Raw genomic sequence first — 20,859 nt, 5'->3', positions numbered from 1 at the left:
CAAGTAAAACTAAGAAAGTGCACCAATTACTAAAAATGTTTTACATACTAACAAAACCCAGAAAGCTTAAAATAGTGGAATTGCTAAAACATCACTGCATCTATCAGCAGATAATACAGTTGTATATCATATTAAGTCTTATATGTATTTACAACAACACAATATGTAAAGGTTTTACCTCTACAAGGCGACTACCTTGTCTCAACCCAGCCTGCCAGGCAAACCCATAGCTTTCAACATCTGTCACAATTCCTTCATATTGTACATGAAATCCTAACTGCCCAAGACTGTTTCGACGGAGAATCAGTTCTTGTGTCTATAGGAAAGAAATTCTACAATGAAGTTAAATTTTGAAGAAAGTATGCATATCCTACTGTAAATGTTTCTGGAATAATTAAGTTTTCCTTTGTGAGAATCCTCATAAAGCATTTTCTAATAGAACAGAAACTTAATTTATCACAATGTTGGATTCAACAAACTACAAAAATGGTCAATTCCTTAATAAACATGAAACTTGTCAGCTAGTTGACATACCAAGTTTTGATTTTATTATAATTAAAAACATTTTTCAAAACTAATACCAACTACACATGAATGTCTATATTTTAACGTAAGTACTTGTTACATCTGAGTTTTATGTTTAAGAACATGTATAACTCACATAGCAAATATTGTGTATATCAGCTACATTATAATATGTTTCAGCTCCAGACACATCTAAATGTTTAACATTTCACTGACAGTACCAGCTACATCTAAATTTTTACATTTAAGCATTTTATATCAATTAAATTTAAATTATCATATTTCTGCTTCATTATTTACCTTACCTAAATGAATGTACTTCAGCACCAGTATTATTTGCATCGAAATTTTTACATTCCAGCATTAGCACAACTCATTTTGAATGATTACATTTCATCATTCACAGTTGTCACATTTAAACCGCTATATTTCAATAACATTGTCTAATTTTTAGCTTCAAATTATTTTTTGTCAAGTCAAACTGCATCAGCTCCTTCTATAAGATATAAATATAAAAAAGCTAAATACTGTCACATATCTACATTTCTGTACTTCTTAAGTTACATGCCTCACATCCTTGGGTAACACAAGCTAATCGACTGACAATCTCTTGGATTTCATCCACATCAGGATCTTTGGTATTCAAAACTAGACATTCACCTTGATGGTAGAAAATTTTTAAACTGAAAATAAATATTTTTGTTTACATTAGCAACAATCACACATCCTCATATAATAACAAGCTTTACAAGAGCACTGAAATTAAACATTATTGTTGTGATTTTTTTAAACTAGCTAATAATAAATACAAATCAACCAGTAGCAAAAGCTTAGTTATTTGCAATTTATCTCAGAGCAAAAAATAAATATCTATTTTTGCTCCAATAATTAAATAACATTTTAATAATTCAATAAACTACAACTCACTATTCTGCACATAACAATGCACCTATGGGTCTAGTTATTTTCAATGTATCTCAGAGCAAAAACTAAATACCTGTTTTTGCTCCAATGATTAAATAACAATTTAATAATTCAATAAACTACAACTCACTATTCTACACATAACAATGCACCTATGGGTCAAGAGCAAGTTCAAAATCCAAAATACAAATTTTACAGGTCTAGGTAAAACAACTTTTCTATTTTTACATACCTACTAGTATGTGAAGACCAACCAATCACAGAACTGCAAGGACATGTAAATATTACTTCCTTGCTATTTTCTTCAATCAAAACTACTGTATCAATAGAAATACCTAGTAGACAGTCATCTATCATACGAGATTGACCATGGTCTTCAACCTACAAATAGCAGAAATGAATCCAATGTTATATATTTTCAACTAATATATTAAAAACTTTCATTCCAAGTATCACAGAAATATGTACAGCTGTCCCACTTCCAAATAAATCTTCAAACTGATTGAAACTGGAATACTTGTAACCTAAAGATAGAACACAATCACATATTTATATTGTTTAAAACCCATTCAATGTAAAGAATACTCGTATTTAAGACAGAATTCAACTAGACTACTCAAAAACATGATTGTGTTCTTTGTTTCAAATCAATATAACAAAATATATGATAAATGTAATAATTAAAATGTATCTGTATTTAAACAATAATATATGAAACCATAAAAAAGACAGATATATAAACTACTAGTAATATGAAAATTTCACATTTTTGGGTTAAAAAATGCTTTTGAGATACCAAAAATGAGATTTCTAGTATCAGACAATGAGCTTGAGCATGAATATTTAACAAAAGTAAAACAGCCATCTAATGTATTTCTCTTAATGAGTTTGTTTGATTCTGACAGTTTTTTGTTCTACATTGAATTAAACTTATCCATATTGATCATATTTGTAAGTAGTAACTTCATTTGAAGTGTATCAAAAATGAAAAGCTACAACTGTTTAATACTGATCTAACAACTGAAACTTTTATGTGACCAGTCTTCTTGGACTATAAATAACGATTTTTATGACATGGTTTAAAACATAAATTCTAACACTATTGAAACAGTAATAAAAAAGTGATTGCTACATCAATTCAAGTGTAAGATATACAAATGAATTCAATGGTTCTCTTAAGTACATATTAATCTTTAGCTTAGTCAATTAATATGTGTTTAGAATGTATATTAAAATATGTAATAGTCATGTATATAATCATAGTTCAGTAGTGATAATTCTTTATATATATATATACACACACACACATACACACACACACACATATGCTATTATCAGTGATGCCTTTAGTACAGAAGAATGACTCTTGAAAGGAAGTGAGGCCATGTGTCATGGACAAGTTCAACAACTTATGTCACACTTGGTTGAACACACTTAATGACCTGGAACAGTGTCTGCTTTGTGTCTTAGAGAATACAGAAACCTTGAAGAGCTTTACAAAAACAGGCTCTGACCCTGAACACAATCATAATTAGTGTAACCTGACTTTCATCATATCTAAGCAACTTTATCAAAGTAAATTTCATAGCTATACACTCACACACACACATATATATATATATTGAACAAAAAACAGATCACCCCTGGAAATAATATACTCTCAACTTCTTTTGTTTTGATTAAAGTATCTATTAAAAAGGTTTTCTAACTTACCAAGTGTAATTTCTTAACAGCTGTTTTGTTTGTGTGTATTATTTTTATTCAAACAGAAATTTTGAAAGTTTTCCCTTTCTTCTGTTTTTTTAATAATCAAATAAAGCTCATAATGTATCTTAATTTCTTTAACTAATAGCATAAGTTACTACATTTCAAAAATATTTCAATCCTCTATTATCTGACAGACACACATAGAACAGTGGTACAACCAAACATTTCAGAATTAATTCAAAGTCTAAAAATCTTTTGGGAAACCATATTTTCTGTCAAAACCTTTTATTTACCACCAGCACCAAAGGGTAGTAAAGCTGCTTCAATTGATATTGTATTAAAAGGAGAAGTAAAATATTATTTTATTTTTCCAAAATTATCTTTTGTAATAAAACAATTCCTTTTTTATGTACTAGCAACTATGGTATTCTATGGCTTAAGACTTGCCAGATTAACTGTGTTTCACAGCTAGAGAAAAAGTAATGTACAACTTTAAGTCAAGTGCACCTGTTTTTTGGTTTAAAATCTTGCATACTTTCATGTTATTAAAGGGAAATAAGTACATTAAAGATTGATAAAATTAGATTTTGTAAACAAATAAAATAAGTCTTTTAAATTTATAGGTAGATACATTACAAAGTAGGTTCTAACAAAATAACATAAAACATAAGTATCCGTAGTTTACTTATTTATGACTAAGAAATATGTAAATAATCTAAATCTGCAGAAATACCAACATTAATTTCTTTAACACTTTTGTATAAATTATTCTTGATTTAGCATAAAACTACACAGTAGGCTATCTGCATTTTGTCTGCCATGGGAATTGAACCCCAATTTCTAATGTTACAAGTTACTAAGCTTACCATCAGAAGACACGTTTTTGTAAAAAAAAAAATTTTGCTTTTTTTTTAACGTGTAAAGCTACACAATATATTATCTGTGTTCTTTCAACTGCAGAGAAACAAAACCTGGATTCTAGCATTGTAAGTTTGTACACTTCTACATATGTGGGAGATTAAACATAAATTTACCCTAATTTCAAATGAATATAATAATTATTTATAAACTAATTAACACACAATTTCTCTATCCAAAGTTTTTCACTAAACATATTTGGAATTTAACAAAATTTCCTCTTAAGTGTCTCCAAAAGATGAGCTTAATCATTCTTTGTTTGACATAGCATTAACTTTAAAATGCCCAGGTGCACTGATTTGATGCACCTGTTCTATGGTTTGTATCACTGCACTGAAAAAGAAAAATTAGTGGATGAAATTGTCTGAAATTTGGGATGAAGCATCTACAGGTTATGTAGCTTCTGCAAATAAAATTTTGTTTATTTGATAGTTGTCTGGATTTGCAACTCTGAACATATGAAAAGGTTTCATTGTTATATTTTTTTAAGAAGCAATTATAATTGCTTAGCTTTGTTGTAGATTTTAATTACTTATTTTTATGTCTTTCTACATTATTTTACACTAAAAATATTTTGTTTCACATCCTCCATGTGCAAAATTTTATAAGGCTTAGCAACCTATGATAAGCAGCAAATGAGTACAAAGGTCATAACTAGAAGAGATAATTGTTTGCTTTACGTCTTTATTTACTGTTCTGTGTTTTAAGAAAAATATGTTTAAGAACTTATTTGTAAATAGTAATAATGTATATGCATACATAATATATAATAATAGAAATGTGACTGTATTTTACAAAATACTAGTCCACTAAAACATAGTCAAGACAGGTTACACTGTAAAGACTAAAGGTCAGTTTTATATTATTGGATTTAGTAACACGAGTGCATGTGTGTCACTTCATTATAACTTCTGTATTGTTAGCCAGGCATGGCTGAAAGGTCAATATAATAAAAATAATAAATATATATAAATGTATAATGTTATAAGACTTAAGCTATTTAGTCTAAACATTTATGTTTTCGTGTTATAATTTGTAATCATTCTAGAATGAAAAAGACATAGTATATATTTCCTAACTTTTTATGGTGGTTAGAAGATTGGTCAAATCAACTGAACCCGTACAGAGATTCGTTAGTGAAAGTGTTTTTTTAAAGTTAAGCACAAAGCTACACAAAGGGCTATCTGTGCTCTGCCCACCATGGGTAGCAAAACCCGATTTCTAGCATTGTAAGTCCGCAGATGTACTGCTATGCTACTGGGGGCAATTAGTGAAAATAACAGATAAAATAAAAAAGTTTTTTCTTAAAAAATGGTTGATAACTATCTGAACATTATTAAGATTCCACATGTGAAATTTGAAAATTTTCTGTTACATTAAAGTATTTTTAATCTTAAAATGAAAATGACTTTGCATGTTGGATAGGCAACATGTGAAAAGAAAAAAGGCACGAGAGAAATATTGCTTAACAAACCTTAAGATTTAATAATAAAAAATTTTATATGATATTTTGCATATGAAAGCTTTGTAATGTTTACTGATAATCTGCCAAATTTCATGAACATATGCTTACTAATTCAAAAGTTATAGCATGAAAACTATAACAAGCACAAAATGGTTACAAGGTCGGTCCCAGGGACCAAGTGCATGTTGAAAGAGTTAAAGGGGAACTTTACACTAACAAAAATTTTAAGTGCAACTAAAAACTCTTTTTTAATAATACAAATACATATTTGATCAGTCTTAAAATATACTTGATTAAAAATAGCAAAAATTAACACCCAGTGCGCAAATCAATGAGACCAAATTCAGGTGATAGAGTGAGCTACAGAGGGGGGTGTCATGGTTTCCAGTATTGAAGTTAGAACGAAAAAAAAAAGTACTTGAATAAAGGGCTTGATCTGTGACGATGTGGAATTTAGAGGGTTGGCCAGACTGTGTTTGTCTTGCATAAACAAATTGAAGTATTTATGTTCAGACAGGTACTGCACTTAGCCACTTTACAGTAGCAAGTAAGCTTTCCTAAATCTTCCTTGGCCATCTATATAGACAAAACTCATGAAAACCAAACAGAAAAAGGCTGAGGAACCAGATCTCATATTGCACAAATGTGTGGCCAATACCATGTTTTATGCGAGACTTTGTATTGGGGAATGGGTTTACATCCTCATAGCCAGGAAATTAGTGCACATTTGGCCATGCTTTTAAGTAATATATATTTCAGATACTGCAAAAAAGCTCAAATCTGTATTCAGAATTAGAACAAAGAGAGTACTGGAAAGCTTTGTTTGGGAATCAACCCACCAAACATGTCTACCTGACTCGCAGACTGGATGTTAAATATAAGCTAAACAATCGTGAAAAAAGCAAGTTAGAAATATAGTTTTGTTTACTCTTGGTTAACTGATCAAATTTCTCTTTAAAGTTTACTTAAGTGGTCTCTATTTTTTCTTCTTTTTTTTTGTTCTTCATGACCAATAGGGTTACATTTCTAACATCTTATTGCTCCTTTAAAAAACTTATAGCTAATTAGCATGGAAAGTAATTTCGGCAATACTTGAACTGTAAAATGGCTCTACATATTAGTTTAAAGTATTTAATTTCTAGATAAATTAATTAGAATAAATTTAAAGGTTCATTAAATAATTAATATTCCTACTAGAAAAACAAGTTTTTCAACCTGCCAAGTCGTCTTCTTGTTATAAGAACCAACAAAGGTTATGACACTTAAATGTTAGAAAAAATATTACTTTTGTTATTACATTTGGCCAGGAAGAGACATATGAAACTGCCACAATTTAAACATACCTCACACTCACACATATATATCAGTTTCCATTATACCTACTATTCTAACTATTTAATCAAGCAATATAACAGAGTGATAAAACATTCATAGGAATTTTGGACAACTAAGGTACTACGAAACATTTTTTTTTAACATTATACAAGCAATAAAATTCAAACAAAGCACAAACTTCTATAAAGGGCAGGTTAGCAAAGTCATACATACCTGCACATACATTACATATCACCATCGTGAGTTAAGTTAGAGCTGAACTTTGTGACTCATAAAATAACCAGGACTAATGAGCTGTGTATTGCAATGATGATTCACAAATATAACTGTCAAAAATTATTTGTAGTGTCTATCTGGACATACCAAGATATTACAACTAGAACAAAGTTTTCAGAAGTTATATGTGTTTTTCACATACAGATGCTAAGATATCACAAGTGGAGGTAAATTGTAAACAATAATTTGTAGTACTCACCTGAACATGCCAAGAGATTGCTCCTTGTACATAACTGTCAGGAATGAACCTTAATCGACTACGCTCCTTCTTTTTTCCACCAAATGACAAAATAGCTGATGAGAAAAAAAAAAGTCTTTTCAAAATTTACATTTTTATTTCAAGAGACTCAAAACAGAATTTTTTTAATTTAAGTTAAAATACTACTGCAATAAAATATATATATATATATATATATACACACACATACATATTAAACTCAATCACATTATTTTTCAAGAAACCAATAGCAACTCCGAAACATCATAAATTTAAAAACAATTATTTCAAAATATTATCATATAAATTATTATATAAAGACTGGTAGTTTTATATGTAATATGCATTTTCTTTACTATCAACTGAGCTTTATAGCTTCTTGTAAGAGCAATCAGTATTTCCAATTACATATAAACACTAGAGCTCTCAAAACTATAAAAATTTATAAGAGATAATTACTACGATCAAGTACCTGTATCATGAGAGTAAACCCTTCTAACTACCTAAAAAAAACTATTTTTTAAAAGTTAACCTGAAATGTTAGAATGATATGTCATTCAATGCAATTTTTTTAATTTTCTGAAGTAAAAATAAGCTGAAGTAGTGCAGTTTTCATTTTTTTTTTCAAAAATTGACAACATGTAATAGTTTCAAGTGCTTCAAACTATAAAATCAATGAAAGTGCTTGCCAGTAATACAATAAAATCATTAATCTCTTAATGGGTAGGGAATGCCTGTCAGTTGTAATTTAGTTAGAAAAGAAATAACAGGAGAACAAACAGATCCCAAATTCAAATTATTATAATTAAAGTAAAACTGAAAAGATGCAAAAAACTATAAATTACTGGAATGAGGTCTTCAATAAAAAAAACAGAGAAAAAATAAATCAACACTGAATGTGAATTTGACTGAAACTAACTTAAGGAAAACAAGTGCAAATTGTGTTTATGGATTGTGTATGCCCACACTAATGCTAAAGTTTAAGTCCCCCCAATTTGATGACATAGTTCTTATCCACAAGGTTAGGGTGGATTTTCTATGTATCAGTGACCTTAACTTTTGACACATGACCTTTAAAAGTTAATCAGGTCTGGAACTTTGTATGTAGTATCTGTTGTATAAGTTTGGTCAAAATTTATCCATCCAGTCCTGAGATATCCTGTTCACAAGATTGAGATGGATGAATAAACAGATGGAAGGTCAGGTGAAAACCAATATTCCCCACTCATTAATGCTAACAAACCTGAAGTTGAGACTATGACACAAGGGAAAATGTTTTTATATAAATGTGGTAGGAGTTTATGGGAATAAGAAGTATAAATACACACACACATGTACATATACAAGCTCTGTTGAAAATAATGCTACCAGCAGATCACTGTTATTATGCTCTACCTATGCTTATAAACTATAAAACACTGCTTTCAAACTATAAAATTAAGAGTGTATGTATACTTACAAAATTTTGGGCCTGAATCTATAGTTGTGTTTGTGACATGATTTGCTGCTAGATCTTTCAAGTATTCATGTCTTGTTCGCTGTGCCATCATTGCAAACTTCTCAGACTGGTGAGCAGCATTTTCAGCATTTATCACTATAAAAAAATTGTTCATCATGTTTTTATAATAAGCAACCTTATCAAAGTTAAATAAACCAACTTATAGGATGATCATGTTTATATCTTAAGATAAAGCTCTTTTATGTTAGCTCTACTTCTTTATTGCTCAAAACAACTAACAGACATCTCTATTTTGAAAAATTATTTTAAGATGGTAGTAGCAAGATTTCATAAACAAAAACAGGTGATAACAATTATGATTTAATTTCAAGCTTTTAGTACAGCAATTAACAAAGGCAAAAATATACAGTAGTACCTTTTGTAAGTAAGAAGTCAGCAAATGCTTTGGATTTGGGGTATGTTCCACTTTCTGGAATGGGTGGTCCAAAAACAGGAACATCTTTGGATCGACTGACAGCCACACTACAAAAAAAAAACACCAGAGAAATGAAAGCTGATCAATATCCTAAAGTTGTAAAACTATTACTCCCATAAAAAACAACAACATATATCTACAACACATTTTACAATGTCACGTATTACTAAACTGATGTTTTGTCCTGGTTTGAAGAAATCACACTCTTAAACAATTCACTGACATTTTAACTCAAATACACTATTATACTCAAACTCTTCAATTACTTAGTCATGGAAATATTTAGCAGACTGATAGAAGTTTTATAATGAAATGACACTATTTTAATTCAACATTTACATATATCCATTGTTTAGAAAACAACAATAACAACAAAAAAGGCCTCAACAATACATTTAATACAAAAAAATGCTTTGACCATCTGCAATTTGTGACCAACTAATAATTACTTCACTACCTTCCTAGCAATTGTTCATTCTATTTTACAGTACTGATAAAATAATCACATCATAATAACTTACACTTACATTGAGAAAACCATTAGCATTTTTCTATAATCTTTAGACTTATACTAAGTAAACTAACTTTCTTAGGACATACAAAGTTCCCTTTTTACCTGTAACATGTGTTTTCAGTACAAGGATTGATTGCACGGACCACAATGAAGACATGTTGAAAGTGGGAACGAATGTTCTTTGGTGTAAAAGGTAATGCATCAGGTTCTTGGAAAACAATAGTCACAATATCATTGCCAATGTGTCTTTTCCTTAGCAGCTGAAAAACATTTCCTTTTTAGTGAGATCTGAAAATATTTCCTAAGAATCTTGCTACATCTTGTAGAAAAGCCAATTATTAATGCAGAAATTCATTAATTCCAACAATAAAAAAAAAATTGAACTGGAGATTTATATGTGATTAATTTAAATAAACAACTAATTTGTAACATGAACAATTAATATAGTTTTTTAAAGTTTAAGATGCTAAATTTAGTGAGCATTTAAGGCTTATAATACCATAAATTTAAGCTTACCTGCTGCCTATTATTAGGGGTATAAGGTAACATTGTCGAGACATGAAACATTATTTCACAGTCTTTTAGTGTGGAGTATACAGAGTAGAGTCCTGTTGTGTCTGCTGCAAATTAAAAACAAAAAAAAAGCTATATCACTGTTAATTCCTTTAGACAGAATGCTTCTTTACTTTGGGATTACTGTGATGTTTCATTCTTGTTAATTACTTCCCCTAAACACACAGTCTTGTCATATAGTCAATTATAATTTGGTTTAAAGTCAATTATATATATATATATATACACACATACACACACACACACACATGCTAATTTATGTTGTGCTTTTTTTATAAAAAAAAATTACATACAAAAAATTATATAACAACACAGTAAAATAATTTAAAGTATACTTTTGTTATCAAGTCCAGCTCGATACTTCTCAAAGCCTTTTAATCTAACACGCTGACCAATCATTTCCAAGAATTCTTCAAAAGCTGGTCCAGAAAGTTCTGAAAAAAATAGTAGTATCAAATGAAAAATAAAATTCTTACACGTTTCAGTTTACAACAGAATTATTAAAATTATTAAAACCTATGAGAAATACATGAATTATTAACATTTAGTCAACAGATTATCAATTAAAATTATGTAAGGAAATTTTCAATCTACATGTATAGTTTAGCATTAATTTCTCTTTAGAGCTTACACTTTCTGAAAAGATTAGAGTAGATTAAACACAACTCTCAAAAACCAATCCGCTAAGATGGATTCAGAACTGCTTGAACCTAGAGTTAAGATAATATTTTATGAAAAAATCCATCTGTACAGATAATAGCTAAATATTTGTCCATCTGTCATGTTCTGTATCTCTTGAATGGAAAAAAAATTACATATCAAAATGCTTCTTTTCAAAGGTACATTAAAGAAAAATTATTCATTTTTATAATTCCTAAAATTTCATATTAATATCAACCTCAATCTTGTTTGTTTTTGAAGTTAAGCACAAAGCTACACAATGGGCTATCTGTGCCCTGCAACCTTGATCTGTTAGTCTTCATGTGCACTGAATGGTCAATCTGAGAAAATAACTTATTAAAAACAATTTTTTTTTTTGAGGGAATTTCACAAAAAAGAATGGAACTTCTTTTGTTGACTGATTGAAAGAAATATTTTGAAGATAAGAGCATGAACAGAAAAAATGCATAAAATGAGGAACATGTTTGAATATATAATATTTGTTGTTGTTCGATATATATTTATTTTATTTTCCCATGTTGGTATTACATACATACATGCATGATTTTATTGTATCATGTCGAATAAATTGATTTGAATATTTCTCCTTTGACACTTCTTGTAGAAATGACAACTGTCAAAAAGCACTCACTTCAGTAGTGGTCTTTTCTTGCACTCAGTCAAATGACAAGGAATGGTGGCATACAGCAGAAAAAAAATTGCTGTGGCTAGCTACTTAGCAAACTTGAATGCTCTATTGTGCTGGATGCACATATTGCAACAAAACCAAAACACTTTTGCCAACAATGCATTGTAGTTGGTCTCCTTAGCTTACAAATAAATGCAATGCAATTTTCATTATTGAAATACCACATGGAAAGACGAAAGACAGTTGTAAATGGCCCACTAGACAATCATATTGCATATACACTGATCCAAGGGATTGGGTTGACTCTACATTTTATATTTATTCATCACTATTTTTAGGAAAATTACTGTCGAATTGTTTCAATGGGCATCTGCTAATATAATCATAAATTAGACTCCAAAATTATGTCTTTGCATAAATCATATAAAAGCTCTAAAAATCAAACATGAACAGTCACTTCCCTCAAAGTGCTGCTATAAAAATAACCTTAAAAAATCTCCAGAGTATTACTCAAAAATATGCTTGACAGTAATTTAGCAATTTATTTTCAACAATCTTTTTCTGAAAATTCTGACAAATATTTCTAGTAAAAAAGGAATATTATAACCAAAATATTTAAGATGTATCTACATAAAAAAGTTACATACTATTTATCTGTTAATTTTTTTCCTTTACTGAAATGTGGATTTCAGTGAAGAAATGAAGATGCAGAAGCCTAATCTATTATTTGACTCACTACTCCTACTGTAACAGACTAGTAAAGGACCACAGATCTAACAAACCAATTACATAATAAATTGGCATACTTATACAGGGTTCTTGTTAGGAAAGTAGATATATGAAAAAAATGCCACGGGATGCACACTTCAGGCAGAAATGACAAAAACTGGTGTATACAGGTTTTAAGATATGTTGATTTCAGAAACCTAGGGAAGGAAATTGTCAAAGCAAGGCTTCCTGCTTGAAATTGAGGATCATGTAAGTTTGAGTTGAGAATATTTTGATATGTATGTTTATGTTATATTTTATTTATATGTAATCCAAAACACTTAGTTCCCTCACTTTAATTCACATATTTTACAAAAATAGTACAAAACATACAATCATCCCCTTAGTGCAATAGCAAGTAAAATGACACATGGCTGCCACAATAATGAGTGAAATGCACTTGCTTCTTTCTTCTTTTGACTTCAAATAAAAATTGCATCAAATCTGGGAAAACTTCAGTATGTGCTTTCCTTAACAATTTTGAAATGTGTCTTTCAAGTTCAAGTGCACCTTTAGGCAATACTGAGTCAAGTAACTTTGTCATAATGCACTTATATAAAATGTTTCAACTGGCAAGGACATATTTTGCTGTTGAAAACTACTTTCTTTTTTAAAATAAAATTGACCATGCTTTCAGTAAGAAAATGCATTTTACTCTTTTCCCTAAAGAAAAAGAGAAAAATTACACTCAGTATCAGCTAAAAGGACACTAAATCAATAAACTTGGCTAGAGCACTTTTCTTCTTAATGAGAAAAACTGATTTATGTACAGTAACATTGATATAATTTAAAGAACATTTATATAAAAGTATATTATTTGTCATCTTAATGCTGTTGAACTTTATTCAACAAAGAAGCATTGGAGCAGTTTCCTTTCGTCTAGCAAATATTCTGACCATTTGCTAAATATATGTGACAGATTCAACAATTCCTTCAAATAAATAATATACATAACAGGATTTTATCTGTTACTTTGATGAATATCCACAGTACTACAATGAGCATTAGGCATCAATAATGGTGTTTGCAAACAGTTGAGTATCTTTGGAAAAATGACAAATAATGGCAACAGATACAGACTCCATAACAAAAATGAAGTTATGTAACACAACACTGTGGAACTCACATAGCTATATTAAACAAGAGTAGAAATGAGACTTGGATGTTAACTCATAAAGAATTACACTAAAGATTTCACTCTAAACCTAGTCCATAAATATGTTTAAAAATTAGATTTTTTACATCAGCAGGTCATGAAACTAAACCCAGATTTACAGTAATCTTTCATACTGGGTTTTCATTTTGATTAGGTTACATTATTTTTTATAAAATACAAAGAAAAACTAGTTTTGCATCTTTTTTAAATTAAACATGTCAGACATTGATATTTCATCATTTTATAACTTGATATTTCACAAGTTTTTGAAAAGAAATGCACCCAACACCATTGGGCCCAAAATTTTCATAAATGGACTCAGAATACTGGAGGGGTGGGGTATACATGTATTTTGAGAAAACTTTAAATTCTGAAAGAACATTTTAACATTTTTAGAGATAAGGGGGCAGGAATAGTAGAAGTTATGTAAAATCAGTTGTATTGTGAAACAGTAAAAACTATTATTAAGAATCACAAAAAGTACAATAATGTAAGAGGTATATATTTTTGTATTAAATTACTAAGAAGATAAAGTGCTCTTCTATAACAACAAGAGAAAGTATAATAAAAATATTAAAGGAATTGAAAGAAAGTATACTTGAGAAGCCTAAACTAATTTATTTTTCAATATATTTTAATGTATTTAATTTATACAAGGATTGCATTTTACTTTTGTACATTTTGAAAAGTATGTATGTAAATCAGTATGTTTAGTTGAAATATGGTATTTGAATGTTTTTATTATATTTTGCTCATGAAATGAGTAGAAGAAATTAATAAAGAGAAAAAGGTCTAAGTATTATATTGTTTTGTTATTCATATCCACAGGTGGAAATTTTTGTTTTTTGGTTATACATACACTCAGAAATAAATCTAAATAGTCCTGATATAGGTATTTCGATTTTTTTTCAATATTCTAAAAAAGAATATCAAGAACTTAGAAAATTACTGTATTGGCCCAATTATAAAGCAATGTTTTTTGACTAACAATTAGGCTGTAAAATTCATAATCGCCTGATAATCGTGGCTGACCATAGGCCCCTTTCCCCAATTCTAGCCTGTCGCATTCCTGGATGTCCAGATAGCATCCATCTATGCATGCGCACCAGATGTTCATGCAAGGTCATTACTAATTCTTGCAACTAATCCATCTGCAGGCTGTTCAGTTATAGTATTGATTTTGCAGACTTAAAAAAGGACATTATGACACTTAATTTTTTTTTCTTTCCCATGGTTTCTGAAAATGGGGGGGGGGGTCACCTTATATTCAAGAGCACCCTATAATCAGGCCAATATGGTACTTTTACCTCATATAATTGCTTACAGAAAGAGTCTTAACTTAAAACTTTGTATTTGAACACTAAAAGGGAAAATGTACCATTATTATACATCTCTCCTTCTGTAGACTGTCCAGCTTTGCAATACATCACTCCAACTTTATATGTTTTGGTTACCTAAATTAAAATATATCAAGCTCATGTAAGATAAAAATGTTAATAAAATAAATAAATCCACAATGTTAATAATGTTACCCTGAAGAAAAACACCACTCCTCTAAATACTTTGTTTTATTTTGCTCTGGTAGAAATAACAGTTCATAGAAAAATGTACTGAGATTATAAAATGAAACCTTAAAATATCAACATATATAATCAAACTAAACCATAAATAGCTCCAGAAAGAAATGCTTTAATTAATTATGCAATAATCACAAACAAGACTGACACAAAGCTACCACAGAATTTAAGTCTAAAAACATGTAATTGCCTTGATATTAACGTAAACACTTTCTTTAAAAACATTTTCTCCATACTGTATTTATTTAATAAAACAATTTTTAAATGACAAAATGGATTGAACTAAAAATTAAAAGGTTCTCTTGTCATTTGAGACAGAAATAATTCAGCCACTGACTACATTAAACATAATACTCTTAACAAAAACTAGTTCATGAAAAAATACATTAGTGCAGCCACATATCAGGTTCTCTAGGTTTAACAGAAATCTTTGACTATTAACTGTAATATTGCTTCCAACAGCAATAACTCAACCAACTTACAAGACTAAAGTATTGATTCTAAAATGCACTGTACATAATATAACATACAGTATTATAAATAATCACAGAAACACACAAATACACATAAATAAGTCATTGCAACTAAATGATCAACTTATCATTTGTACAATGCATTATTACAAAAAATACAAAATAAAATAAGAACGTTCTACTGTGCACTATAATTTGATATTTGCTTTAAACAGAGCACTACATACTGTTTTATGCTAAAATAAGTTTTATCATTGTACAATTGTAAAATAATGTTTCAAATATCCTGTATTACTCTCCACAATCTAATCATGTTGCTTGGTTACCATTTAACCATCTCAGTTTTCATATAAGCCTTAATAGTATTTAGGCCATGGTATGGATGTTCTATCAGCTCGCTTCACTTTAATTTCAGTTATTGTTTTACCATACTTGTTGCTGATCACTGTCTTGTGGGAAGATGAATTCCTGACAAACAGATCTTGTTCCTGGATGAATGACATGATGGATAAGAACCTGCTTGTACCTGTCAACATTTAGAGTGTCATCAATTCTGTGTAAATCTCCAACACAATTGGCTGAGATTCTGCCCACACTTGTACTGATTCCCCAGCAATGTTGTATGTTGACCGTGGTACTGTTATCTTCTTTGACAATGAGAAAACCATCATTAAATGTTGGCAAACAATTTAAATTTAGATTAATCTGTAAATAGTACCATCCTCCAGCTTTGCTCATTCCATTTTTTTAAGTCTAGTGCCTATATAGATTTTTCATTTTGGTTATTTCTTCTAAGCAATGTTTTTAGAGTAGCTACACATTCATTGAGACCACTTCATGTTAATGTGTATCTTAATGTTCTGAATGCAAAATTCACACCTTTACTTACAGATAAGTCATTAGAAAGACCTTTACTGGATTGCATTTTAAATGGCATACCAAGTTACTTAACATCACTTTTGAATAGTTTGGGGTCTCTACCTCAACTGTTTCTATAATCAACAGTAAAAGTTTCCATACAGCCCCTAATAAGATTTTTCCTCAATCTGCCACATGGAGTAGCCCTTCACCAGATAACTTTTATTTCTATACATTTTGCATCTGGTGTTTCTTTCCTTGGTACCATGACTGCAATTATGACATTACTGCTGGGTAGAGTATGACTGACTGTTGATGTTGCTGCTTGTGACACTCCGTGATTGGTTGGATGCCAGCCAATCACAGTGTATGTCAGCTTAAACGTTCAGACCTTTAAAAAAAAAACTGTAACCATTCTATTAATCTAATTATATGAATTTATCTTAAACATAATCCTAACATGTACTTTACTTTACAGTATGTTGACCTAACATGGAATTCTCCAATCTATTATTTTTTACATTTTTCATAACTTAAGTTATATGGAATCAATAAATATCCTTTGTGATATTGTTAATATAGAAAATAAGCAACTCATATCTGCTTAAGTTTCGAGTTCCTAATAACTCAATAATTCTAGCAAGTACTTTGAAAATCAAAACAGGAATATGTTTTCTTTACTAGTACACAGCACACAAATCACTTTAATACATGTTGTATTGTACACATACATAGCATGTATTTATCAAAACAACTGGTAATACAGATATAATACAGTGCTTTACATAAACTGTTAACCAAGATATAATGTCGTAAAACCCTTCTTAAAAGGTATTTGCTACCAACTACTAGACTGATTTCTGTGACAAAAGGGATGTTATTTGTCATACATCATTTTACATGTCATAAATTTCCATCTTTTTTTATGTCTAGTAAATGCAGGTTGACACCTTCCAATATGTACCTGAAAACTGACAACATTTACTACAAAATATTATTGTTAAAAATTATCCATTTTTCAAAAGTTACAAGCCATATTTAAACCTTTATTTTGACAAAAAAAATTGATTAAACTCTTCTCTTTAACTAAATAAATCACTATTTGTTAGTCTTAGTTAACACTTTAACATAATCAAATTTTGATTAATACATATTTGAAATAAAGTGTACAAAAAATTTAGCAAAAGATTTTTGGTTTCAACTCACCCCTTGTTCATCCAATTTTAAAAGTTGTTCTTCAGTCTGATGCCCTGGCACAGCAAGCCTTAAACATGATATTTGCAATTCAGGAGCTACATATTCTAATACTTCTCGAGCAAAAGAACCTCTGCCCGAGCTGGATCGCCCAAGTGAAGGAATGGCTTCTTCTAATACACTTCCGCGTAATACCACCAACTACATGATATTTCAGAAAGCAATTCTCTGAGCATCATGAGATCAAATTATAAAATGCAATAAGCAAGATCAAATTAAACATTTGAACCCCTGCTCTAGACTATAATGAGTTACACAATTCACTATACATGTCAAATAACGCCATTAGCACACTAATACTGGTGAGAAAATTAATGTGTACAAATTAATTCAGTAAGGTTCTTAAAAAATATCTTTTTAAAATAGGTGTTGATCCATAGAAATTGTCATAAAGCATTCTAGTGACTATTTCAATTTTCAACAGCTTAATAGTTTAGTATTAAATAATAGAAAATAATTGATACAGAAAATTAATTGTTTACGTGTATGTTGTATGGAAGTTTACTGTAATTATCTATTATCCATGTATAAATAAACACTTTGGTAACTAAAATACATGCATCTGGTACCTTTATGTACCAAGTATGATTGGAAAAATGCTCTTTTATAAATGGGTCTTGTTTTCCTGAGTATTTTATGTTGCTGAAGATTTTATCTTAAAGTAGAAATATATTTTGCAAACGTGCGTGTGTGTCAGTATTATAAAACTAAACTGTACTGTTCTGCATTCTATCACACAATTCATAGAATTTTGGGTCAAATAATTAAAAACTAAAAAGAAATCCAATAAAATTATTTTATTGAGAATTTTCATTGTGTGTGTGTGTGTGTGTGTGTGTGTATAGTAATGTTGCAATTTCTGTGCACTTACAGCACTATCAAGTTCTTTACATAGGATAAAATATAATAACTAGGTGTACACATTCTATGGACTTTTTGTAATAAGTGCAGTAAAATACAGAAGCTTTATCTAAGGCTAGGATGCCTTACTCACTTCACTGGTCCTCACAATCAACCGGTACTGAAAAAGTGCTTGAGTAATAGAGTAACTTCCAGAAGGTGACGAGTTGCCTGGGTCTTCAACTCTTTCTCTCTTGATACTAATAGCAATTGGACCTAAGGTTTCATCAACACCAAACCAATTCTGATGATCTGAAAACATTAAGAAATAAATTAAACATAAGACCTAGTTAAGGCTTTCTTTGCCAGAATGAAAAACAGATGATCAGGTTATAATAATTTTCATAAGTTTTTCCACACTGGTAGTTTCAGATAAATAAAAATTGTATAGTGACTGGCAACAAGCCAGTTGTGAGAAACATAATCTTAAATTTCTTTAATCCTGTAATTACTACAGTAAAAATACATTAAGAAGACTCAGATATTTATAAGAAGACTGAATTTGTATTACTTAATGCTCACTTTACATTGAGTGAAACTAGACAAAAATCGTCTGATATATAGAAGATAAAATCCACTAAAGAAAAATCAGTTGTGAGAACTTTATAAAGGTTTGATTTTTAACACTTTGATTGAAAAATGCAAACAAAAAAGTAAGCTTTTTTAATCAGGTATTGTAAACCTTGTGATATAACTATATTTCGCTTTCTATTAAATAGTTAATACAACAGTTTACTTTCTTTAGTGGCACACCATACATTTTTGAAAAAACAAATTAACTAAATTTCAAATAATGCCTTACACTATAATTAAACTTGCCACAGCATACTTTTTGTCATCTCACATTTTTAATAAATTATTTAAAACCTTTGAAATAAATTTGAAAATAATACTGTTCTATGAAAATAACATGTTTTAAGAGACATAGAAGAATGACTCAACAAGTGAAAAAGGAATGCTGTATCACAATCTCTGTAAAGTAGCTTCTTCTCAAGTTGAAAACCAAAAAATGAATTAATAAAACTTTGTAAAGTTTGTAAACTTGAAATTGAAGTGATTATACATTTATTTTCAAATTAACTTTTTTCATGGAGTAATTCTTAAATTCTAAGCTCAAGAAACTTAATACTATCATCTTGAGCAAGTAATGATATACAGATTTTAAATACCTATTAATTTTGATTGCTTTAATCATATTTTAATTCAATAGAAAAATCATAAAAGTTATAAAATCTGATGGAGTATGTTTATTTATGGACATTTAAAAACATTTGAGACAAACTATTAAGAAAATTCAGTGACTGAAATGCTTGGAGGAGTTTATAGTGTCGTGCACAAAAAATATTGAATGCCACAAATAAAAAACTACATGCATGTATTTTTATCCATGTTTGATTAAAAAAAGTATTACTACTCTATCAGTACCTACTGTATAAATACTGAAGTCCAATATAAACATTTCAATAAAACTTGAATACATGCAGTGCTTGCCAATCAATGCTAGTACTAACAGTTCATATAAATGTTTGGATCTAAATGGTCAAGGTTATGTATCAATTCAGTCATTTTATCATTTCAGCACATAACACAAAAGGCTTACACTAAGATTTGTTCATTCACATATGTTACATTTGTTGGCCTATAAAAATGTTTGTTTGTTCTTGTCTGTCATAAGTCTACGATATGATAACTTTTTGTTTCTACCTTCATTACATAGATCAGTCAGTTTTGTTCATTTCTTTAAAACCATCTGTTCGTCTTTTAAGTAATGTTTCATTAAATTTGTGTTTTATCCCTCTATCAATAAATCCCTTCTCTTATTCAGATGTTTATTCATCTACATACCTTCATTTCTACATCCGTCTGTTCATCCTATTTGTTGTGCTGTCCTATTGCTAGAAAGCTGTAATTATCACCATGTATGAATTTATTCATTTGCTTATTTTCAAAGCCATTCTGTCACTTTCTTCAGTTTTAGTTTTTACTGGTTATTTTCTTTTTCATCAATCATTACTGGTCCTATGTGACCTTTACAATTATAGTTCAATGGCCCATTGGCTTATCCATTTGACAATTGCTCCAGATAAACTGTTAGTTCATGTTGTATTTCTGCATTTTCTACTCTACTTAGTCCCTCCTATTCGTTAGTCAGTTTAACTTCCATCTTTACACTATC

The 20,859-nt window shown here is 29.5% G+C and overlaps 1 protein-coding gene across 4 annotated transcripts in view; it reads right to left on the bottom strand.

The window, feature by feature from the left end:
- LOC106478304 (signal-induced proliferation-associated 1-like protein 2) overlaps positions 1-20,859 on the bottom strand; it is an 84,445-nt gene that overhangs the window by 18,449 nt on the left and 45,137 nt on the right. For all 4 annotated transcript variants that reach the window (XR_002609876.1, XM_013938837.2, XM_022381936.1 and 1 more), the window contains 12 exons: positions 18,778-18,935; positions 17,736-17,924; positions 15,000-15,075; positions 10,724-10,822; positions 10,332-10,435; positions 9,918-10,075; positions 9,242-9,348; positions 8,827-8,961; positions 7,350-7,444; positions 1,682-1,830; positions 1,094-1,208; positions 179-316 (listed from right to left, as the gene is read on the bottom strand). Coding sequence is in view for 3 of the 4 variants with exons in the window: in XM_013938837.2 (XP_013794291.1) it covers positions 179-316; positions 1,094-1,208; positions 1,682-1,830; positions 7,350-7,444; positions 8,827-8,961; positions 9,242-9,348; positions 9,918-10,075; positions 10,332-10,435; positions 10,724-10,822; positions 15,000-15,075; positions 17,736-17,924; positions 18,778-18,935 (1,523 nt within the window). In the remaining variant the exon portion in view is untranslated. The remainder of the gene's footprint in view (positions 1-178; positions 317-1,093; positions 1,209-1,681; positions 1,831-7,349; positions 7,445-8,826; positions 8,962-9,241; positions 9,349-9,917; positions 10,076-10,331; positions 10,436-10,723; positions 10,823-14,999; positions 15,076-17,735; positions 17,925-18,777; positions 18,936-20,859) is intronic.

This window comes from Limulus polyphemus, unplaced genomic scaffold, assembly GCF_000517525.1.
Source record: "Limulus polyphemus unplaced genomic scaffold, Limulus_polyphemus-2.1.2 Scaffold10, whole genome shotgun sequence".
NCBI lineage: Eukaryota > Metazoa > Arthropoda > Merostomata > Xiphosura > Limulidae > Limulus > Limulus polyphemus.
The sequence above is the reverse complement of the archived record's forward strand: the minus strand, read 5'-3'. Positions and strand labels throughout refer to the sequence as shown.